The 25,692-nt window shown below is 43.9% G+C and overlaps 1 protein-coding gene across 4 annotated transcripts in view; it reads right to left on the reverse strand.

Moving 5' to 3' along the window:
• DENND1B (DENN domain containing 1B) overlaps positions 1–25,692 on the reverse strand; it is a 271,053-nt gene that overhangs the window by 99,471 nt on the left and 145,890 nt on the right. For all 4 annotated transcript variants that reach the window (XM_018060808.1, XM_018060806.1, XM_018060809.1 and 1 more), the window contains 2 exons: positions 22,303–22,413; positions 4,955–5,055 (listed from right to left, as the gene is read on the reverse strand). In XM_018060808.1, coding sequence (XP_017916297.1) covers positions 4,955–5,055; positions 22,303–22,413 — 212 coding nt within the window. The remainder of the gene's footprint in view (positions 1–4,954; positions 5,056–22,302; positions 22,414–25,692) is intronic.

A 25,692-nucleotide genomic window follows, 5' to 3' on the forward strand; every position in this document is an offset into this window, starting at 1 on the left:
CACTAACATCCACACATCCAGAATTCACAAAAAGTAAGAACGGCTCCAATTCTTATTTAACTCCTCATTCGCCTGGTCATATTGTCCTAGACTTTAATTCCCAGTTGTCTTTGTCTTCGGTAACTCTGTTCCTTCTTTTTCCTTTTTTTTTAACTTCTATGCAATGAGCCATCTGGAATTGATCTGATATTCTGGATATTTCATTTGACTGAAAGTCGAGAACTGTTTATAGGCCTAGATATCCTGAAGACCCAACAGATTTTCTGCCTTCAAAAGGAGAGAGAAGGAATAAATGTGGACTGTTGAACTTTTGTTTAAATAAAAGAAGGCTAGTTGGTTCCCCATCCAAGTTCTCACCCCTAGGATTCCTTCTGGGACTCCACGGAAGATAGAAAATGTGTGCCTCTAACTACTCTGGGCTCCCATGACCGGGTTCAGGCAACTTTCACAAAATTGTACAAATTAAAGTTACTGCACAATTTTCCAATTCACTCCAGGTTAGGAAACCTGACCACAAGGTTCATAAGACAGGAAGACCATGGAATCTCAGATCTCAAAGCACAGTTTAATATAATAAATGTTATATCTATTTTACTTATGTTGAAGGGCAGGATACATCAGATTTTAAAAAATCAGTGACAAAAGTAATAGCTAACCAACTGAAGTCCTATCAAATATACCTTAGATAACACTTTTAAAGCCTCATGAAAGCTAGTTATCTCTTGAAGTATAAACATATTTACAAAAACTGTTAAGTCAGAATAAAAAGCCAATACAAAATTCTACCCATAAAGTAACTGATACTTTTTTCTATGGGATCACAGGATATCTCTATGTAGTTTTATCTCACTAACTTTTGAAAAATCCAGAATACACACATGTTGGGCTGCAAACATTATTAATCTAGAGCACACCATCCTAAAATAATTATGGTGCTTTTTCAGAATACAGATTAAACTCAATAGTTATTTCATCCTCATGAAAACTGGATTGCCTACATCCTAATATTAAGTCAGCCAAATCTCATGAAAGGTAATTCTGCTGCCCCAGCTGAAATCTCCTAATTAGATTAGGGCACTAATAAGTCAGGGAAAGATCCTTGGCAACACAGACGTTTTATCATCTATGTGTAAAACTATCCTAGATTTTTCTGTCAATGGAATGATTTTGCAAAGACAGGATACAGAAGGCTCTATTATGACTGCAGCCTCTTTTTGGTAGGAATTAATCTTTACTGAAAAAAAAATAATTACTTTGTAGTAGCTTTTTTTCTTTTTTAGGTTTTTCTTATAGAGGCCACCCATGGGTAGACTATAACAGCAGTACTCTATTAACCTAGGGTAGTCTAAACAAAATAATTTTCCATTAAAAAAAACAAACAAACTATTCTCTTAGAAGCTAAATCTGCTCTTTTCAAAAAAAAAGAAGAAGAATCAGATAGATAGAGAACACACAAACAGTGACTCAACCATTATCACAGAAATGAACAATCACGCTGGTACTGGCCTCACGGTGCCTCGGGGGTGTTTCAGGACTCAGAAGGTTAGGCCACGTGGCAACATCACTCTAGGCCTCCTACATTAAAGCACTCTTCTCGTGTTCTGTTCTGTTCTGTGTATCAATACCTACCATGCAAATTCCTAGGTCTACAATAGAGTAACTGGTAAGTAAAGGCACAATGTTATACAAATCTCTAGGATTTAATCATGCTGAATAACTGAACTGTACACCCGTTACACAGAAGCTCCCCATTTCCCCCTTATACTGGCAGAAGAAGGGGAAACACAGATGGTGTCGTTTCCTACCCTAGCAGACGGTGGGCACTTCTCCCGGGCGCTCCGATCAGGGTTCTCTGATGAGCCTGTACGGCATCACGGTATTCCTCTGGGCTCTGCGTGTGCACTGTGCACGAACATGGGAAGGTCTTCCTATCTGGGGACCCCAGGGGATGGAAACTAAGTCCTAGTCGTTATGTTACATACTCACGGCTTGGCAAACACACATTTACTAAATGTCAGGTCCACAAAGGGATGGATTAATGAAGGAATGAGCTGACCAATGAGCAAGCCTCCGTCAGCCGACCTAGATGCGCTATTCACCCACGGTCACAAGATGGCATTGCGGCCCTCCGAGTCTAGCCCACACCACAGACACCGCTTCCAGGGGCCAGGACTGCCTCGGGACTGGGCAAGTCCAACCACCTTCAAGAGTTGGCAAATACACAACTACCCCATCACATCTTCCTAGTGCCATTTTTGGAGTGGGATATAAAAATTTCTTTACTCAAAAAATATGAGATTGAAGGCACGATCTCAAATTTTTCTCCCTTTTGCACACACATCAGTGCGACGCCAGGATCAGTGGCCAAGATGCAGAAAGAAGAAAACCATTTTCTTAGTTCAGTCTGCGGGACTTTCTGACAAGGAAAGAGAGCTGGAGCCTTAGACAGCTATTCTGGAAAAAAAACCCACTTCCTATGTTAGAAGTGGAGTCCGTCATGGTGACCTTAAGGTTTAGGAACTCTCAGATAACTTCTTGCTTGATACCATGGCTCTGCTCTCTGGACCAGGAAAGTGCCTAGCACGCAGGCTGTTAGAACCTGTCCTAAAGGGGCTATTTCAGAGGTCAGAAATGACTAAGACTTGGATACGAAACAAGCTTCCTTCATTTCAGGGGAAGCAGCCGAAAAAGAAGGACATGTGGGCAGAGTTAGAAAGCATCAGGAAGACATCTCTGGAGAGAGTTAGTGATCATTTCTAAACACGGCATTACAGCAAGTCTTAAACGTGTCATCATTACAGAGAACGGAACTTGAAGGGATTTTACCTCCTAAGATTTCAGAACATTTTCTACAGAAAAATTAAAATAGCACTAATATTATGTATGACAAAATGTAATTTTAAACCTCACAATTAGAAGCATTAGTTCTTGAACCACTCAGTTCACTTCAGTCGCTCAGTCGTGTCTGACTCTTTGCGACCCCGTGGACTGCAGCACACCAGGCCTCCCTGTCCATCACCAACTCCCGGAGTCCACCCAAACCCATGTCCATCGAGTCAGTGGGGCCATCCAACCATCTCATCCTCTGTCGCCCCCTTATCCTCCTGCCCTCAATCTTTCCCAGCAACACCATCTTTTCAAATGAGTCAGCTCTTCATATCAGGTGTCCAAAATACGGGAGTTTCAGCTTCAAGATCAGTCCTTCCAATGAACACCCAGAACTGATCTCCTTTAGGATGGACTGGTTGGATCTCCTTGCAGTCCAAGGGACTCTCCCCTTTGGCATAGATTTTTTAAAATCATGTAGCAATGCATTTTCTAATACTTTTGTCAAAATTATTGAAAATAAGTAAGTTTTAATTGCTGAATACTATGTGCAAAGATCTACTGCACATGTTGATGTGAAAGAATCGTGGTTCCCGACTTCGAGGATGCTGGTCTATTCTAAGTACACTGGTGAGAGAAGAAGGCTCTAAAGTGAGTACCAAGACAGCTATTTCTAGAGCCAGCTATACTCTCAGATGTGTGTGTGATGCTTTTCAGTAGAATTAAACCACATACCTACAGTCTCCTTCCAAACTGTTTCTGCCTCCCAGCACCCAAAGGGCAGGATGGCAGTGGGAAGTCACTGGAAACTCACTTCACGGCATCATCAATACTAGTAACATCACCACGCTGGGGAAGCCCACAATAGGTGGGTTTAATTGACATACGGTCAAATATACGTACTGTCATTAAAATCATTTGTTCGGAAGAGGCCTGGTCATAAAAACTTGACAGAAAACCTCACTGTATGAACTTAGATCACTTCAACCCTTAAACACGTCAAGTTGATGCGCTTTTCATGAAATCAGAAAATAAAATAACTACTTCATTTCTAAAAGAGCTGTTTTTTTAAGTAACATTGGTTGTGATAAAAACAAATATATCATGGTCAAAATCATTGCCTTTCTGTGCATGTGTGTGTGCACATATGGGGACTCTTGTTTTAGTCACTCAGTTGTGTCCGACTCTTTTGCGACCCCGTGGATTATATAGCCCAGCAGGTTCCTCTGTCCTGGGATTTCCCAGGCAAGAATACTGGAGTGGGTTGCCACTTCATTCTCCAGGGGATCTTCCCGACCCAGGGATCAAACCTGTGTCTCTTGGTTGGCAGGCAGATTTTTTACCACCTGAGCCAGCAGGGAAGCCATGTGCACATGGATGGTTCAGAGTAAAAACTTTCATCTGACGTCTCATGAGCTTTGCCTGCAGAAGATGATTGCCCCAAGTCCCAAGGAAGACCACAGGGCTGCTGTGTGAGGGTCTAATTCTCCATCAGCCTCCAGGGAGTAGGACAGGGGCAATTCTGGAGGCCCACCGGAATTCAGACTGTGAGATCACCGGCGGGTGTTTCTGATGCCAAGTGTTTCAGAATTACTCCCACACATGTCAACACTGCTTTTCACGGTGGCCCAAGGCTGAGGCTTTGACTTCACCACCAGGAACTCAGGGAGACCCTGCATTCGAGGCAAGCCCTCCACAGGTACCTGGTACCAGGTGTGCTACTGGGGTAAGCGTGTGTGGGAAAGCATGCTTTGGGGTGGAGGGGATGAACATGTGCCCCGACAGAGACAGCCCGGATTCTCAAAGACTCTGCAGACAAATTCTGACTCCTGGGACACGGGCTCTCTGACTGATACTACAACTTCTGCAAGACGTTCCTAACCACACCTGTTAAGACTGGGTCAGCTTGTATCTGCGCATTTAATTATCTCAATGACTGTGGAACAAACTCAAGGAAATCTAAAGAACTTCATGTTTGCCAAGAATAGATTCTTGCTACCTTTGGAAAGAAGTACTCTGCCCTTCATAAAACCCCTTTTAACACTTATTGCTGATCTCCATGTCGGGTTTTGAGGCGGCGTCTCCCAGTCCTCGTCTGGGCCCACGGGAGCCGGCAGGGCCAACTTACCAGCAGTAGTCCAGCAGGTGCGGGGGGAGCACCGGGATGTAAATGTGCTGCCAGTACATCGGGTACAGCAGGGCCACCGAGCCGTGGAGACAGGCGGTTAGCTGGAAAGCGTAAAAGGGAAACAGCAGTGAGTGGCCACTGACGCTCCACACGGAGCCACGCTCAAGCTATCACAGACAGACCATGCTCAGAAAGCCATGCATGATCCTGAATCGTATTATCTTGATCAATTCTGCTTGTGAAAAAAAAAAAAAAAGTCTCATGTTTCAGAAACCGTCCTGAAAAATGGATAAGCAGCAAAGTAGCTTCTTGGGCATCTTACACGGACGGTTATAGCTTCCTGACATAGACTGTGTGGGGTCAAAACTAAAAACCTAAGTAAACCCGAAACACCAGGCCAGCATCTTAGGAGGAACTGCGGGAAATTACAACGTGTGCTGCCCGGGATGAATGCGCCGGGATGCGGTCCGGGGGGGAGGCGAGGCCGGGGGCTCCGCAGGGATATCATTAGGGCAAATTGCCAAAGAATGAAACGTGAGCCAGGCGGGGGAGCCTGGAAGCTGCGGCAGCGCCGGGGGACCCAGCGTTCGACAGTTGGAGATGCCGCGACGTGTGAACCGCGGGTGATGGTATCAGGAGACGCTGCTCGCTGACACGGAGAATGTCACCATTGACCAGCGCGCTGCCCGAGCTCGACAGCTGTACCACAGGAAGCCAAGGACATCATAATTTCATATTTAAACTGCTCCTTTCAGATTAACATCGTGCTTCCTAGCTTTATACCACAACAGCTGCAAATACACTGATGCTATTTTAAAGGTAATTGCCATTTTAATTGTTTTGTTTTGGCAAGCAGTTAATTAAATATTTTTTTAATGCTTAACAAAGGGATATTGCTTCCCCACCGCACCCTCACTGACCCTCATCAGAATTCTTTCCCTGTGACTTTGTTCACGTTTTAAATTATATTTCTGTAAGTCTTGAGGCCTATTTTTTTTTTAGCATTTAAAGAAATATTTAAATCAGCATTCTTCCTCATTTTAAAGTTTTACTATAGTCTGCATTTTCAAGACACTGAATGAATAAAAGTTTTCATTTGACTTGAAAAATGGAATTTAAAAATAAAACCATCTGAAAATGCACCACAAAATTTCTATTTTATCATACAAAGAAATTAAAGTTTATATGGTAATCAAATTGAAGGGATAAATATAAACAAAGCAATTCAATCTTAGTAGCAGCATTTGTCTATATTTAAGTGCAAAATAGTTCCACTAAATTTTTTAAAAAGTCGGTTACAATAATCTAATCTGAACCAAAAACATAAAAATATCGATTAAAAGTACAGTCATCTTCATCATATGTATTATATTTTTTCTGGTTAAGATTTTGAATTACTTTTTATATAGCAAAAAATGTATTTGTTCCATTTGGAATGTTATCATCACAGGGTTTTAGTAGTTTGCATTTACAAGTTTTAATAATTTAAAATATTTATCTAAAATATTATTTCTAAATTTCTTAATTAGCCCACACAGTATACCACTAGGAGGCATTCAGATGCTTCTCTTTAACAATTTCAGACCACACTGACTTCTCTTATATATCTGAACCAGAGGGAAATGAAAATGGGGTTGATCTCAGCGGTGTCAATTCTTAGCTTGCTTGTGCTCCCTGGCTGTGAATGAGGCAACTTTAAAAGCTTCAGTGTCACCTGATGGGCTAAAAGCACTCACAGAGCTGTGAAAGGCACTTAATTTACTCGATTTCTACATCTGCAGAGAGATGGCTTTTTAAAACAGCTCATTGAAAACTGTTTTTAAAAGGAAAGTATTCTTTTTCATTGTTGAGAAAATAATTAACTGTGTAACAGGAGGGAAAATGCATTCTCAAAACGAGGAATTATAACAACATTAAGCTAATTTACTGGGCACACCAGAGTCCAAAGCACAGTATTAAATACTACAGACTTTCCCCCTACGCCCTTGATGGTCATCCCTAAGGGAAGTCATGAATTGCTCGCTAATAAGACACAGTGTCATCTGATGAATCTGACTGGTTTCTTAGAGGACGATTTCTGCAACAAGAAGCAAAGTCAGAAACTTTCTGCGAAAGCCAACATTTGGTAAGAGGGTCACACCAGCTAATCGAGACCCTCCAGGAAAGAAGGAAGCTCTGCAATATTCGACAACCTCCCAGATGCAAGGGATCGGCCACAGGGAGGGGTGAAATACTTCCCCCACCAATGCACAGGTTCTGGCCTAAGCAACCAGGATGAAGTGCTTAAAGAAATGCAACAAAAGTGCCAGGTTTAGGTAGAACTTCGAGGAATTTGCTCTTGCAAACACTGATTCTGTCAACGCGGAGACATCCAAGCGGAGATTTCCAAAGAAGGCAGAAATGTATCACAAGATCGTCCATGTCCACCCAGCACCGTGTAACAACTATGTGACTTAAGAAAGCAGAGAATATACGATCACAGCACATGCTTGTGGGTGAGGCAGTAAGTGAAAAAAAAAAAAAAAAACAAGAAAAAATAAATTTACTAGGAAAGTAAGAAGTTATATGGTACAAGGTAATAACAATGTTGTACAAGGTAGTAACAATGAACTACCTCACAGACAGGGCACTGCCGCTGAGGCTGTGTAACTGGCACACCCACAACACAAATACACACACACCCCCGCACACAGAAGCAGACCCCAGTTTCCTCATCTTTGAGAAATACATGCTATATGATCTGTGAACATGGTCTCAGAGAAAACTTCTTTATTCTTAGATCAGATCAATTCTAACACTTCATATCTTTAGAAATGGTTAAGAATTGTTTTTTTCCATACAGATGATTAATAGAACACTTTACCTAGACAATAATTCAGACCCACCTTCAAAATCTATCTAAAGATAATCTCGGAAAGATTTACTGCACAGTAGGTAACTGTGAAATTGGAAATATCACAATAATTTAGTCACTTAATTCAACAAAGTTTTTGAGTGCCTGCCATGTGCCATCATACATTTCTACTAAGCAACAGAAACAGACTTCATTTTCTTGGGCTCCAAAATCAGTGTGGACAGTGACTGCAGCCATGAAATTAAAAGATTCTTGCTCCTTGGAAGAAAAGCTGTGACAAACCTAGACAGCATATTAAAAAGCAGAGACATCACTTTGCCAACAAAGGTCTGTCTAGTCAAAGCTATGGTTTTTCCAGTAGTCATGTATGGATGTGAGAGTTGGGGCCGTAAAGAAGGCTGAGCACTGAAGAATTGATGTCTTCAAACTGTGGTGCTGGAGAAGACTCTTCGAGAGTCCCTTGGACTGCAAGGAGATCCAACCAGTCCATCCTAAAGGAAATCAACCCTGAATATTCATTGGAAGGACTGATGCTGAAGCTCCAATACTCTGGCCACCTGATACCAAGAGCCGACTCACTGGAAAAGACCCTGATGCTGGGAAAGATTGACGGTGGGAGGAGAAGCGGATGACAGAGGATGAGATGGTTGGATGGCATCACTGACTCAGTGGACATGAGGTTGAGCAAGCTCTGGGAGTTGACGGAGGATGGGGAGCCTGAGGTGCTGCAGTCCATGGGGCCGCAAAAAGGCAGACACAACTGAATGACTCAACAGCAACAACCAAGGGACAGGGATACAGAACAAGCCCCTGTGTCCGTGACGCTGATGCATCAGAGCAGAGAACAAACAGTAAACAAGTAAAACATATGTTTATGTCTGAGCTAGAGGTAAATTCTGTGTAGGAACCTCAAGCAGGGTAATGGGGGAGAGAGGGACAGAGGGGCCACCCTGCACAGGAGGGGGAGAACAAACTCTGACGTGGCCACAGGGCACCAAGACCCACGTGAACACGGGAGCCAAGGAGGGTGCGCTCGGGGAGAGGGGCATCCAGGAGCCCTGGCGGGGGGGCGGGGGGCGGGCTCGGCACCTGCACCGAGTAGCGGGGTGCTCAGCTGACTGGGTCGGCGGGGCAGCAGGGGATAAGGTCAGAGAGGAAGCAGGTCAGAGCTGAGGAGACTCCCGGGACCTGGTGAAGACGCCAGGTTTCATTCTAGATGAGATCTGTCTGCACCTCTGAACACAGTGCTGACTGTCACAGCAAATCAATTCCCTAGAACGTTTCCAGAACTTTGCAGACGGAGGAAAGCAAATGATGTGCTGTAGAGGTTTGCTTTGGAGAATAAAGGCCTGTAAAGAAATGCGATCCAATGGTGCAGAGTCTACAAAAACACCGAACCATACGGTCCACCTGAAACAAGCAAAATATTATAAATCAACTACAAGGCAATTTAAAAAAAATAAAAAAATGAGATTGATAAATAAGCCAAGAAATAAGGAGAATCTTCTTACTTTTTAGGTTTTACTCTAAGCTTAAAGGGAAAAGATAATCACATTACTTTGATTAGAATTACCGAAGATTCGAGGTAGCTGTAGGTTCATAATCGGGTTAGACCCCCTACATCGCTCTTTAGACATTTGTCAGCTGTTTCTCTACCACCACAGTTCTTCATGAAACCAGGGAATGGGGAAGAAGATTCAGTGTTTGGGTCAGAAGATATCACTGACATCACATTCTTGAGACTGAAGGAATACACTGCTGTCACTGAGCAAAAATGAAATGTACCAAATAAAGGAAAAAAGCTATCAAATAAAGGTTGAAGGAAAAAAATCCTATCATCTTTGTTAAATGGCATAGGAATATATAAATCCACATATAATTTCACTAAGCATACTCAATATGCCAAACTGATATAGTCCCAACAAACGAACACACACACAAAAGAAACTCACAGGGATATTTATTTCCTATAGAGTACAACTGTGAAATAAGTATGTATGGAAGCCACGTGAAAGAGACAAGACCTGGGGCCTGTGAAATCAGAGAAATCCAACAACAAAGGCTGCTAACAGTGAACCGAGTCACGGTATAAAGGAAACCGGACCTTCCCTTTGTGGCCATGAGTCTAAGGGCTAGGCTGTCACTGACAACAGTGAGGAGTAAGTGTTTACATGACGCAAGCTGGCTCTGGGCCGGGCATATTCTCAGCACTTCATACATTCAGGGTTAATCCTACAACACCCTTATGAAATAGGTACTATTATCATTATGCCCGCTTTACAGACCAGGACTCTGCAGCAAAGTTACACCACTGGCCTGAGGCCACACAACTAGTGCAGCTGGTAAAGGATCCGCCTGCAGTGCAGGAGGCCCCAGCTCGATTCCTGGGTCGGGAAGATCCGTTAGAGAAGGGATAGGCTACCCACTCCAGTGTTCTTGGGCTTCCGCTGTGGCTCAGCTGGTAAAGAATCTGCCTGCAATGCAGGAGACTTGGCTTCAAACCTTGGGTTCGGAAGAGATCCCCTGGAGAAGGAAACAGCTACCCACTCCAGTGTCCTGGCCTGGAGAATTAGATGGACTGTATACTCCATGGGGTCGCAAAGAGTCGGATAGGACTGAGCAACTTTCACTTCAGACAACTACCAAGTGGCAAAGCCAGGGTACCAGTGACGGCAGGCTCCAGAATACAATAACCATTATTTTAACCTGGCTTTTGATATACAAAGATTCAAAATCCCCATCATTATAAGGCTTTGAATAATACATACTGGCTGAAAACATTTTATACTAATTATATAGCAGAGAAGGAATCTTTGAACAGACAAACAAGAACAGCTGACCTTTAAATGAAAAATTCAACATCTATGATAGAGGTGCAATGTAAAAAACTTTCCCCAGGCATCAGAGTCTGCAGGAAACCAACAGAGCAGTTGCTCCAAAATGTCACAGAGGGAGCTGATGAGAATTCTTCGAGTCGTCACCTCGATCTGCAAGCATACTTAGTTGGAAGCAAAACCCAAGTTCCTTCCCTGTGTGATACGAAATCTCACTTTGCTCTGAAAGTTAAACTAGATATTTATTAGAGGAAATCAGCCCCCTGATACAAATAAGCCATGTTTTAAGTGATTCAGTAAACATGCATTTTGAGGAGGGAAAAAAACACATTATCAGATTTCCAAGGAGACGACAGGAAGACGGTCCATTGAGTGTGATGACCACAACAGAAAACAGCACGATTCTAATTCACACAGTTTACAAGTAGAGATCGCATCCTGACCCGTCGCTGCTCCTGTTACTCGGGGTTCTGTGTCTCTTAGCCAGAGCCTTTTTTTTTCCTCCTGTAAAAGTCCCTCTGCCTGCAACTAAACTTCTATAATAATTATTGAGGGACATGTTTATGTCCCCTAGGAATTTATTTATGCATAAAATGCAAGAAATACTGATTGGAGACTTCATTTGATTTTTAAGTGAATCAATATTTAACTCAGAAACCTAAGCGCTATAAACAGTTATGGGTGCACAGAATAAACTGCTGCAGCGATAAATTCCTCATGGAATGAAAAAAAAGTTTAGTGGAAAGCATAAAGAGACCATCTGTTTAAATGCATTTAATTTACATTCACATTTAGAAGTTTAGGCCAAGAAAGGTAGCAGCCAGCGACCTGAAAACTGCAAGGTTATTCCAACTATGAAACATTCTTACTACAGCAAAACTCTAACACTCCCCTTGAAAGTTGAAACAGCAATCCTGTATCATGAAAGAGGTCAGCGGTTGGTTGTACCCTTTGGTTTTCAATGCTTTTTTATAGTAAGACGTTATCTTACACGTCACTCTTGCCTCCTCCTTTAGGGTGGTGTGTCCTGCTGTTTCACTGCCAAACATTCATCCTGACCTCCCTGCACCCAAGTCCCTGGGAAAGCTCTGCTCGTCTCGCGGCTGGCCAGCCGAACAGCTCTCATGTTTCTCGCTGGCTTGCTTCTTTCATGTACTCATGCTTCCATTCATTTTACAGGTGGGGGAACTGAAACAAAGTTCAGCCAACTGCCCAAGACCACACAACTAGACGTGGGGACATAACACAGGTGTCAGACGTGGCTACTGGTGCTGGGGACAGGATGATAAGCCAGAGAGACAGACCCCTGCCCTCAAAGAGCCTACATGCGAGGGAGCCTCAGCTCTGCGTCTCTGCAGCTATCCCACTGCACAGAAACACCAACGCCAGCCCACCCATTTCCCCCCCTACACGACTTTCCCGCACCAAATTTACCGCTCTCTCGCTCTCTCTGCTCTCTAGTTCACACTCTTCAAGTCAATTCAGCAGCAGTTTTGCTTTTCCTAGAGGAACCCATCTACTTTTCCACAAAATTCAGAAGCCTGACACTGTAACATAACTCAAACGTACCTGCCTTCTCTCCACACAAGGTTCCAGACCCTGGACTCTAGAGGACTGCAAGTGAGGATGTTCATGTGAATTATATACAAACTATACTTTAAAAATGAGGCAGTTATTTAAGAAGTAAACCATACAGTTAAAGAATCCTGCAACTGACAATTAGGAAGAAACCTGGAGATCACTCTTGTTCAACTGTTTCATCTGTTACGTAATAAATCTCAGGATAAAAGAAAAAATTGGCTTACATAAAATCATCCAATGTTTTCAGTTGAGTAATCGTGAACTGAAACATAAATCTCTAATTTTAGAAGATAATATTGGTATAATCACACTACTACCATACTGAGGGACATGGTGCAAACAACCAAGAAATAAAACCTAACTGACTGAACCTATTTTCTAAAACTATTAGGCATCTCTGAAAATCATAACCTACAAACATCTCTTAACCAGGAGCAAAACTGATGGTGAACCACTAGCAATGGAAAGACAGACAACCACAGGTGGGAGGCAGCCCCAAAGGAGTTTCTGAATCTTCACAAGTGGAGCAAAATGACTCTAACCATTCATAAATGACGTATAATTAAATGAGAACGAAACACTACATATATATATATAATATGCTATATTATTTACATTGTATACAATATTCACATATACACTTAAAGTACATATATGTGTATTTGGCATACACCCTCAAACACTTTTAAATGTATGAAGTGAAGTGAAGTCGCTTAGTCATGTCCAACTCTTTGCGACCCCAAGGACTGTAGCCTATCAGGCTCCTCCGTCCATAGGGTTTTCCAGGCAAGAATACTGGAGTGAGTTGCCATTTCCTTCTCCAAGGATCTTCCCCACCCAGGAATCGAACCTGGGTCTCCCACATTGCAGGCAGATGCTTTTACCATCTGAGCCAGCAGGGAAGCACCTATATATACACACGGGCTTCTCTGGCGGCTCAGACAGTAAAGAATCTGCCTGCCATGCAGGAGACCAGGGTTAAATTGCTGGAAGATCTTCAAGAAGATCCCCCCGAGGAAGCAAATGGCAACCCACTCCAGTATTCTTGTCTGGAGAATTCTATGGACAGAAGAGCCTGGCGGGCTACAGTCTACGGCGATGCAAAGAGTCAGACACAACTGAGCAACTTAGCACAAATATGTAAACATGCACATAAGCATCCACGTGTGTGTGTGTGTGTGTGTGTGTGCACACACTCCACAGAGTTACAACCTACTCATAGCAAATGACAGCAGGCTCTGCCCCACTGCGTCAGACACTAAGGAAATACCTGGTGAGTATCTGCCCTTTATGTGTCAGTCTAAACTTGCCCCTCTTCCTTATCTGCTTTCAAGCAGGCTCCGCACATGACAGACGTCCCCTTATTAGCTATGTTTCTAAACCCCAACCTCATCTGCCTTTCGTGATCACTGTTCATTCAGGACCTAGCCAACTCTGGTTGAATCACTGTGACTGCCTTTTCACTGGACGCCTGTCAGTCAGAGTTTCCCTACTTCAGTTTTCTTTGATTAATATAATGCCACCAGAGTTCCTGTCCCCAAAACAAAGCTGGTCACAGCATGTCCCCTATTTGCCTCCCCACAGTCAGCTGGATAAAATCCAAACCCCTTAATTTAGCAAATGAGATTCTTCACAATCTGGCCGCTGCCTGTCTGTCCAGCCAGATTTTGTAGCATGACCTCTCTCTCTCTCTCTCAAAGACACACACACAGACACACACACGACAAGTAAGTATTTCCAAGACAAAACACCAACTTCCTTTCAAGAACCAGGCATGATACTGGGGTCAGCTTTTAACCTACCACTCTCTCTCCTACCTTTCCCACATCAGAGTCCTAGTCACGCTGCCTAGGCCTTGATTGACATGATATAATTTATTATTTACGACTTAGAATCATAAATAACCTTGAGATTCCCAGTACCTGGCAAATAATAATATTTTATCAATACTAAATGAATAAATACCGCTACACTCTTGTTTGGAAAACTCGACCAAAGCCAAATGTCTCCTAGAAGGAGTTCCTGGTTTTCTTCCCAGATCGTTAACTCGCTCTCCTCTCCCAGTGACACTTTTATCACAGCAGTAAATGGCGGGGAGATGGCAGGTCTGGGGAAGCTGTGCCTTTAATGCCTGCCCCTGCCCCAGGTTCCCTCTCTGCTCCCTGCCTGTGCCCTGGGCCCTTGGGGCACCTCTGCTGTCCTGGGCAGGGGCAGAGGCCCCTGAGACGCACAACAGGAGGGTGGATGGATGCTGGGCCCTGGGAGGCCGGCTCCCACAGGGCGACACCTCCGGTGGCTCCGGGCGGGCCACTGGACCTGCTTCAGGAGGTTCGGCGGCAGGAGGCTTCTAGGGAGGGGTCTCCCTGGCAAGCAGCTGGACCACGCAGTGTCATCAGTTAAGGACGTTGCACCTCTTTCATTGAGGAGGAGGCCTGATCAGGCTCAAGGTCACTGGATGAAGGTTTGAGTGAGGACCTGCCATCTCCGCCAGCATGGCACCGCCAGACTCAGAGAAGCACACCCTGAGGGCATGGCACTGCGTACAGCATGCAAATCCTCAGGGTTCTCTATCTAACTGCAAACTGGCACGGCAGGCTCAGGGCTGCGGGCTCGACTCTTCTCACCCACACTTCGAGCCGAGAGGCCACCAGCCTAACTGGAAGGGGGGCAGCATGCCCAAGACCCAGGTATGTCCGCCGTGGGGGAATAGCACCCTTGAGGGGAGGTAGGGGGCAGCTCTGTTTTACATGATGCAGGACACACTCTGAATCAGAAAACATTTCATGGTGTTGCTTCTCCCAAAGCCAGAAGACACGGGATCACAGGTCAGGGGTGAGGTGGGGTGGCCCTCACATTACCACACCTAACACCCCACTTGGGCAAGTTCTCCTTCCTGCCCCAGCTGAGCAGAGCTCTTCCGGTTTGGAGACTGGACCTCCCAACAGGAGACATCCACCAGAACCGGACAATGAGATGCCACCTGGCCCTCTGGCCCCTTAATACCACTGAACCAGCAGGCTAACTGGGGCTAAGCTACTGGCTGGAGCAACTGATCTCAATGACCAAGAATAAATCAGTTTGTTTCTACACAACAAGAGGCAGGAGCCTCCCTTGGCACCATAAACGTCCAATCAGTGAAGAAAATACCACTTTCCAACAGAAGAAAGCAGTGTGTCCTACTTAGAACTACATGAGGGCCCAAAGGTACCAAACCAAGTTCCTGTACAGACTGAACGAGACTCAATATAGTGACAGACGCTCATAAAGCTGAAAGGGAACAAGATGATGGATAATCTTCCCACCAGAGTTACAACTTGAGCATAGGTTTAAAAAAAAAAAAATTAAAATCTTCTAGCTGAAGACGGCTGAACACAAGTCTTTTTCTAAAGACTGTATGGAAATTGCCCTACAACTTGTAAACTTCAGAATTTATGAAGAAACCTTCAATGTCATCACTGTCATCATTACTATTTATAATTATTATTATTCAAAGAGACAAGTGTCAAAGGGGCAATAAGACACGTTTCTATCCTGATAATTTCCATGTCAGGTGAACACTTCATATTACGCTACATAATTAGTGCAAAGGTTATTTTATAAACTTTTCTGATAGTCACAATTAAAAGATTAAATTACTGTGCACACACACCCCACCACAGTTCTGACCCTTTATGTCCTCGTTTCTGTGAACAACAGCTGTCATCACCCCAAGACTTGGAAGATGCAAACACAAGCAGTTTTCCCATCTTAGAAGTTAACCTCCCACAAAGTGTCACACAATAGCCTCAACAGTCCTGCTTACGCACTCTGGCCACACCCACTTGGCAGTGCATGAAAACGCAGTGCTCCAAAGAAGAGAATCAAGTCAAACAGCACATGAGAGGCAGAGCCACTGTCTGCAGCGTCAGCCGACGTGACTGGCTGCTGTGGGCTTCGGGAAGAAATAAAAGCCTAAAAGCTGTTTCCAGACTACCTCTCCCTGAGAGGCCGGGGTGACACCTGTTAGCTGCACCACTCTGCCGTAGCTTTAAAATCGTTAAGGGGGGAAACACACGCCGACCGTCGTCTGGGGTGGGGAGGAGACCGGGCAATCTTTCTGCTTGCCCAACTGTTCAGCTCTTGGCCTCCAGAAAGCGCTTCTGCAGGGCGGAATGCGGGTGCAGGCGGTGTCGCCCAGGGCAGAGTGCAGACGGCGGAAAGCCCAGAGGGAAGGGCTGGACCCCCTCCAGACTCCCCGTCCATCCAACCCAACCTGTGATGTCTACACTTTGCCCGCCGATTTCCTGGGGATCACAGGACATCCCACTGCAGAGCCCCTGGATGGTATTAATGGGAGTGGGGGGAGGGGGGTTGCGGGGAGCGTACCCCCTCTGGGTACAAAGGAGGAGAGGACAGTGACTCAGCGCATTCGGGGCACTCAGGGCGTGCCGCGTGCTCCTGGTGACCCTGCCAGGACAGGAGCGTGCGCTCAGGGCTCTGTGACTGATGCGCTCACGGGTGCCGCGAGGGTGCTACCCACTCACTAAACGCTGGTCAGAGTGGGACCGACATGCAGGCCGCTGCTCTTGTAGCTGCTTCCGCAGGCCACGAGGACACACTCTAGTTAACACATCACTGACAGGATGACGAGAGGGCTGCTGTCAGATGCCGGGCAGCCGGTGCCACAGACAGCACGCACGGCCCCAGCTGACTCGTTAGGGGAAGTCTGGGGAGGCACAGTTACAGAGCACATGACAAGGCTTCATGCCTGGCTGACTTGAGAGCCGATGACACGGCTTTAAACAGCGATCTCTCCCTACCCCCAGTCACAAAACAGCAATAAGTCAGCAGATACACCCTTGTAATGTCATGATTTATTCCTTTGCTTTGAATACAGGAGACTCGGGGCCGAGGCACTCCGCTCGTCTGCTGTTGGCTTAGGGCTTGAACCTCCAGGGTCTGCCCATGGCATGTACAAAATCAATGTTCTTGTTCAGGGTTGCCAGAAACTCTTCCATCTGTACGGGATAACGTGCAAGTCAGAAGGATGAACACACAACCAATCACGTCCCAATTCATTCAACTCAAAAACACAGAAAAATATAGCAGTGTGTCCTAACAGAATACATCTTAATATAAAGGAGGAAAGACCTGTGAAAAACTATTAAAATGTAACAATATTCTTGATACTTTTGCTAACATATCTCAAGACTAAACTGTTCATTTAAAGTTTATCACCAAAAAGATAATTTACAAAGTATAATTTTAACTACAAACAATGCCTAAAGGAAAGGGTCCTCAGATAGCTCATTATCTGCCAGCGGATCACCAGTGAGGCCCCAGTAAGCTATAGAGCTGGCAAACACAACTCTAATGCAACACAGTTCAGTTAGTCGCTCAGTTGTGTCCGACTCTTTGCAACCCCATGAATTGCAGCACGCCAGGCCTCCCTGTCCATCACCAACTCCTGGAGTTCACTCAGACTCAAGTCCATCGAGTCAGTGATGCCATCCAGCCATCTCATCCTCTGTTGCCCCTTCTCCTCCTGCCCCCAATCCCTCCCAGCAGCAGAGTCTTTTCCAAGGAGTCAACTCTTCGCATGAGGTGGCCAAAGTACTGGAGCTTCAGCTTCAGCATCATTCCTTACAAAGAAATCCCAGGGCTGATCTCCTGCAGAATGGACTGGTTGGATCTCCTTGCAGTCCAAGGGACTCTCAAGAGTCTTCTCCAACACCACAGTTCAAAGGCATGAATTCTTGGCGCTCAGCTTTCTTCACAGTCCAACTCTCACATCCATACATGACCACTGGAAAAACCATAGCCTTGACTAGACGGACCTTTGTTGGCCAAGTAATGTCTCTGCTTTTGAATATGCTATCTAGGTTGGTTATAACTTTTCTTCCAAGGAGTAAGCGTCTTTTAATTTCATGCCTGCCATCACCATCTGAAGTGATTTTGGAGCCCCCAGAAAATAAAGTCTGACACTGTTTCCACTGTTTCCCCATCTATTTCCCATGAAGTGATGGGACCGGATGCCATGATCTTAGTTTTCTGAATGTTGAGCTTTAAGCCAACTTTTTCACTCTCCTCTTTCACTTTCATCAAGAGGCTTTTTAGCTCCTCTTCACTTTCTGCCATAAGGGTGGTGTCATCTGCATATCTGAGGTTATTGATATTTCTCCCGGCAATCTGGATTCCAGCTTGTGTTTCTTCCAGTCCAGCGTTTCTCATGATGTACTCTGCATAGAAGTTAAATAAGCAGGGTGACAATATACAGCCTTGACATACTCCTTTTCCTATTTGGAACCAGTCTGTTGTTCATGTCCAGTTCTAATTGTTGCTTCCTGACCTGCATATACGTTTCTTAAGAGGCAGGTCAGGTGGTCTGATATTCCCATCTCTTTCAGAATTTTCCACAGTTGATTGTGATCCACACAGTCAAAGGCTTTGGCATAGTTAATAAAGCAGAAATAGATGTTTTTCTGAAACTCTCTTGCTTTTTCGATGATCCAGCGGATGTTGGCAATTTGATCTCTGGTTCCTCTGCCTTTTCTAAAACCACCTTGAACATCTGGGAGTTCACAGTTCACGTATTGCTGAAGCCTGGCTTCAAGAAGTTTGAGCATTACTTTACTAGCGTGTGAGATGAGTGCAACACCACAGTTCAAAAGCATCAATTCCTCGGCGCTCAGCTTTCTTCACAGTCCAACTCTCACATCCATACATGACCACAGGAAAAACCATAGCCTTGTGTGGTAGTTTGAGCATTCTTTAATACCGAGCATTTATTAAAATCATTTATTTTTTTAATTCAAACAAAGTAAAAGGGTAGGCATGTTAATTTTTGCTCTATACTATAGATCCAGTGTATTATAAATTTATAGCTAATGGTCATTTAATCTTATGCAGACAAAACTCTAAGCACTTCATACGTAGATATGTGCGTGTACATACATATGTGTATACATGTGTGTGTGCACGTACACATATCCATAATCTTTAAAGCAACTCTATGAGATTACAACTAGTACTACTCCCAGGTTGAAAGTCAAAAGCTGAGTGGAAGAGGAGTTACCTAGACATTAAGAGGTGTTTATAAATTATAGCAGAAAGAAACACCAGTATTACTTACCAAAAAATATCTTTTTACAAAATATTTACATGTATGCAAATTTCTTTTTTTGATTGCAGTATAACTGACTTAAAATATTATACTATATTAGTTTCAGGTGTACAATATAGTGATTCGGGATTTTTATACATTACAAAGGGCTTCCCAGATGGCTCAGTGGTAAAGAATCCACCTGACAATGTAGGAGACGCAAGAGATGCAGGTTTGATTCCTGGCCAGGAAGGCCTCCTGGAGGAAGAGATGGCAACCCACCCAGTAATCTTGCCTGGAGAATCCCACGGACAGAGCCGAGCGGTCTACAGTCCAGGGGGTCGTGAAGAGTCAGACATGATACTGAGCTAATATATGTTACAAAATGACCCACACTAGTAAGTCCAGCTTCCATCTGTCACCAAAGTTGTTACACCACTGAGTATATTCCCTCCGCTCTACATCACGTTCCTGTGACTTACTCATTTCGTAACTGGAAGTTGGTGCCTCAAGCCACCCTTCACCTATTTCACCCACCCTCCTCCCACCCCCTCACCTCTGACAGCCACCTGCTTGTTCTCTGTATCTGTGAGTCTGTTTCTGTTTTGTTATGTATGTTCTGTTTTCTAGATTCAACACACAAGTGAGAGCATAGGGTATTTGCCTTTCTCAGTCTAACTTTTTTCACTTAGCATAATACCCTCCAGGTCCACCCATATTACTATAAATGGCAAGGTTTTATCCCTTCCTATGGCTGAGAAATATTCCATTGTCTGCGTGTGTGTGTAGACACCTCACCTTCTTTATTCATTCATCCGTAACTGGCACTTAAGTTGCTTGCTTATCTTGGGTATTGTGAACAATGCCACAATGAACACAGGCGTGCAGTTATCTTTCTGAGTTAGTGTTTTTGTTTTCTTCAGATAAAAGCCCAGGAGCATCACTGCTGGACTGCATGGAGGGTCTTCTGGGTTTGGTTTTCTGAGGGATCTCCATACTGTGTCCCATCAGGTGTATGTCTAACGTGTTCCTATACAGACCGCGTTCACTCACACAGCTTACCCCGATGCCGTCTTTGGGCCTCTCACAGGAGAGGTCCCACTTCATGGGACAGCCTCCCTGGACCGCCGGGCACGTCACTGGAACCTGCTCTCACTTTCCCACGCCCCACACACGTGCTTTCCTCCCTTACCCCCCAGTCCTCAGCGCCACGTGACATAACAGCTATTCCTTCACTCGTGCCTGTATCTGCTACACCTGGTGGATTCACGCTTCAGGAGTGTTTGGACTTCACTTTGCTTACTGTTGAAGCCTCAGTGCCTAGATTGTGCCAAATACAGAGCAGGCACATAATAAATGTGCTACTTGGATTAACCTTGACAAGAATTTGGTTCCTAGGTGTTCAAGACACAATCTTCTTAATCTTCAGGACAATATCCTTACAGAAGTATTCTTTATAATTTTTAAAAAACTTGACTTAAAAGAATGATGAGGACAAGTTGTGTGGTGCAGCCAAAAATTAAACTGATGAGGAGGAAGAGACAAAAAGGATAAATGAGAATTTTTTTACCTCAATGGTAACTTAGAAACAGCAGAAAAGCAAATATATTATAAAAAGCATCGAATAATTCAGACTGAATTTCTTAATATCACATTAAGTAAATGCAAATAATTATCTCCACCATGGACTGGCACTTATTCTCAACAGAACCATAACATTTCTCCACACTTACACCTTCAAAAGCACATCAGGTGTTTCTTAGTACGTACTGAATGTATTTTCAACTCTTTTTGACAAGTGAGCATATCAATATTGCATTTCAAAATCTCAAAACTGTTTTTTTGACTCTAGAATAAGGAAAATAACCTAAAATCAGAATCAGGAGACCCAGTTTCACATTGCCCATCTCCAGCTGTCTAGGTGGCCCTGAGGTGGCCATTCAACCCTTCTCTGAACACACCTTTGCCATTCTGCTCAGTCTCTAAGTCATGACCGGCCCTCTGAGACCCCATGGACTGCAGCACATCAGGCTTCCCTGCCCCTCACCACCTCCCAGAGTTTGCTCAGACTCACGTCTATGGAGTCAGTGATGCTAACCTTTTTCATTGTTATATCCTAAATAGGTATCCTGAAGCTCCTTCTGCTCTAAGACACTAAAACGTTATAAAATAAAGTTTTTATTTGTACTACCAGGGAACAAAACATAAAAATAGTATCTTATTTTTATCAGTTAGCTAAATTTGTAAGGAAGGTAATTCATGGGATAGTAAATAATGTTTTTTAATAAATATCTCATTACCCACAACTATAATTCCATTTATATTACATTTTTAAGTCAAAAATTGTAATTTTAATGCTTAAAATAGGAAAAAAGATTAGGAAATCTAAAAAAATACTTTTGAATATTTTTCTAGGACCCAAGAAAACTCCTTCTATTCTCCCTGCCTTTTACGCAGTAATGAAGACCTTCCAAAAGAACATTTCGATGAGTGGCATAAAACCTGTGATTTGGAAAAAAAAAAATGCTATTTTGACTTTTAAGTTATTATCAGTCTGAAGAGCTTCTCCAAATCAGAACTATTATAGCATCCACTCCCCCACCACGACTTGGCAACAAAGATGAATCCACCTATTACCAGGTTAGGGTAGCCGCTATTATCCTCGCTCCTTGATTTCTTTCAAGTAGCTCCAATGGAAAAAGAGCCTCAAGTGAATAATAAAGATCTCATAATAGCTCTTAAGAATTCTTTATATGGTAGAAGGCACTAAAATGAACTCCAGGGAGTGAAAAAGGAAAAAAAGAGAAAAAGAAAAAAAAAAAACCTCTCATCTTCTGATAAGAAGAAATAATTAACCTAACTTAATGTACCCGCGAAGGCCTTCCATAAATCAGACCTTTGTGCTCCAGCGGCAGACTAAAGCCGTGAGTCAGGAGGGTATGCAGATGGCGCCTGCGGAGCATGCGCAGAGCATGGGGGTTGGGCGGGCGGTACTCACGGTGCTGAGCTTCCCGGACGTGACGATGATGCGCCTCTCGTGCAGCATGCTGGCGAAGAGCCGCAGCATGTTGTTCACGTCCACGGCCACGAAGTACTCCGTGAGGTTCCTCTGCACAAGCAAAGACAACCGCGTGAGGTGCGGGGACAGCGCCAACACGGCCACCGCGGGCTACCCACGTTCGGAGGATGTTAGTAAAAATTACTAGTAATTAAATGCAGTTCTGGTTCCACCGCCACGCCAAACATGGAGCCTTCGGTTCTTATTTGAAACACAGCCCTGCTCTGGGAAAGTGTCCTCCGAGGGTGATCAGGCATCACCACTCTCTCTCCCCATCCCCGGCTCCAGACACCTGTACAAGAAGCCAGTTTCCTGGGCCCCAACCAGGGCCGCTAGGAGAGGAGCCTTGGGAATTCCTTTTCTCAACAAGAACTGCAGGTGCTTCTTACAGGCACCCTGAACTCTGAGAACTGCTGCTCCAGAAAGCACATCTGAGTCTCTCCTTGTGTGCCAACCACTCAGCAAGGGGATACCATGGCTTGATAGGATAGATTGGGGTCCCCAGACCCCGGTCATCGACCTGTGCCAGCCCATGGCCTGCTAGGAGCAGGGCCAGGTAGCAAGAAGTGGGCAGCAGACAGGCAAGGAGAAGCTTCATCTGTATTGACATATGCTCCCCATCGCTGGCATCACCGCCTGAGCTCTGCCTCCTGCCAGACCAGTGGTGGCATCAGATTCTCCTTGGAGCTTGAACCCCACGGTGGGAGGGGTCCAGGGTGGGTGCTCCTTATGAGAATCTAATGCCCGGTGATCTCACTCTGCATTATGGTGAGCTGTGTAATTATCTCATTCATATATTACAACAGAATAATAACAGTACCCAGTAGATGTAATGCATTTGACTTATCCTGAAACCATCCTCCCCCTCACGTCATTCATGGGAAAACTGGCTTCCACAGAACTGGTCCTTTGTGCCGAAAAGGTTGGGGACTGCTGCTCTAGACCGTGCATTGATACAAGGCAACCACAGAATGGCGGTGGTGCTCAGCCGCAAACTCGTGTCCAACTCTTTTGTGATTTCATGGACTGCTGCCCACCAGGCTCCTCTGCCCATGGGGCTTCCCGGCAATGAGACAGGCTTATAAAGCAGACCTCTGGGTCTTTATGAAGGAGGGTCTCATTTATATTTCATGTCGGGCCAGCTTTATACCACTGTAACCAATAAAACTGTCAGTTTAATTCAACTCCTTGACTTGACACTTAAAATTATTTTCCCCACGTAAGAACAAAATTGGGGTAGCCTATATAAACTTTCACTTTAGATCCTCTTATTTTTAATTTTCTGTACTCAAACAAATGCATCAGAAAGCAACATATAAGAGATGGCAATAAACTAAAACTGGAGGAGTAGAGAGATTATGACCCAGAAGACCAAAACCTTTAGTTGAGCAAGAAAACACTAAATCCAACTGCTTCTTCAATTTCTGTGAGGCAGAAACTTTCTCAGAAGAAAGTAGTAATCACAGCAGGGCATCTAAACAGAACCTGTGACCACCACCAAGTGATGCCAAGTTTGGTGGAGACTCATTTCCTGTTTTCTCTATTTGAAGCCTACCTCACCTTCTATTTCCACTGTTCATAATACAAAATAGTTTCATGGCATTCAACATTAACACTATTCCTGTAATCTCAAAGATAGATAATTTCTAGATGGGGAATTATTTCCCAATGCAAAAGGCTGCCTTAGTACAGGTCCTTGCTTTTCCTTTTCTCTTCCCCAAGTAGGACTTTTGAGAAATAAAACGTCTTAATGGGGGGAAGGACAGTTAGTTTGGGATGGCCATGATACACTCTGCTCTATTTTAAATGGGTAAGGAACAAGGATCTACTGTCCAGCGCATGGAACTGTGCTCAGTGCTACATGGCAGCCTGGGTGGCAGCGGGGCTTAGGAGAGATGGATGCATGGATATGCATGGGTGAGTCCCTCGCTGTTCACCTGAAACAATCATAACCTTGTTAATCGGCTATATACCAACATAAAATAAAAAGTTAAATTTTTTTCTCAGTTCCAAAAAAAAGTTTCTATTCTCAGAGGCACTTTTTCCTTAGAATGGTTCTTTAAGACTTTCAAAGTCATAGCCTTCAAAAAATAAAAAATGAAAATAAAAAGTGAAATTGCTAAGTCAAGCTACTAGCTTTTTATTAGTAAATTTAAGAAAGGTACAAAGCCTCAACTTGGGGCTGTTAATGGAAGTCAGGGTCCCTCCCTTCTAGCCTCTAGGTGAGGGGCAGGCACACAGATATCAAGTCAGTCAGCCTCCAGACAACCAAACAGAGGTCCTACCCACAGAGGACTTGAGGGCCTGGGAGGTGATCTCTGAGTCTGATGGTCTACCTCAGGCTGAATGCAGTCTTCTCACAGGAGGCAACTGAACTCATCTCTACTAAAAACCCCACTGACAGCCTTGCTTCCATATCAGGAAATCTGCAGCTGTCTTCTTGTACTTTGTTCACTCACAACCCATGTGCTTTTGGAAACCAAACACTCAGTAGGTTCATTTTCAGGAGGACAGCAGAGTATAGTACATATAAAAACAACACATATTCCTGAGTTGATGTTTCCTTCACTTCTGATAGAATTATTTATAGTGGTTCATTTTATCTTTCCAAAATGAAGCTGGAAAAAAAGAAACTTACAAAAGGAAACATCTCCTTTGCACACAGTATCCAAAAGTGTACCTGTCAATTCCATTTACCTAGGTAAACTTTTCTGCAGAATTTTAATTTGTAACAACCACTAAAACACTGAAAATATTTCTAGCAAGGATACAGTCAGGACTCTAAAAAAAATGCAAAATGTGGCAATTTTATAATTTCTGGTAGTATCCTTCAAGCCTTACAAAACATGTATTACTTCAATTAAAAATCAGGATACGGAGTAGAGAACATCTGAGATTTGAACAGAGCTATATACATATATACACAAGGAACCTAAACACTATGGCCATTTCACTAAGGGGACTATTTCTGTGAAAGTATTTCCCACTGCACACGCTCATTCCCCCATACACAGGAGACATCCGCTGAGACATCTTGTCTGCCTGATCCAGGGAGCTCACAACCTGAGTACAGACTATCCTACTGATCCATCTCAAATAGCAGAAAGAGGTTTTCTCATATAACCTGTCTTACCTATAATCGATGTAAAGGAGGTGAAGTAGCAGATACATACAGAAAAAGAGATGACACCATATTCTTATTCTTAATTTTTTCATTTTTTTCTCACAAACACAGTTACAATGTATTCTATTTCTCTACCAAGAAATACTTCAACTGTGAGACCAAAATAAGTAAAATTCATATCAGTAGAATAGAAAACATAGAAACTT

Source organism: Capra hircus, chromosome 16 (assembly GCF_001704415.2).
Source record: "Capra hircus breed San Clemente chromosome 16, ASM170441v1, whole genome shotgun sequence".
In the NCBI taxonomy this organism is placed as follows: Eukaryota; Metazoa; Chordata; class Mammalia; order Artiodactyla; family Bovidae; genus Capra; species Capra hircus.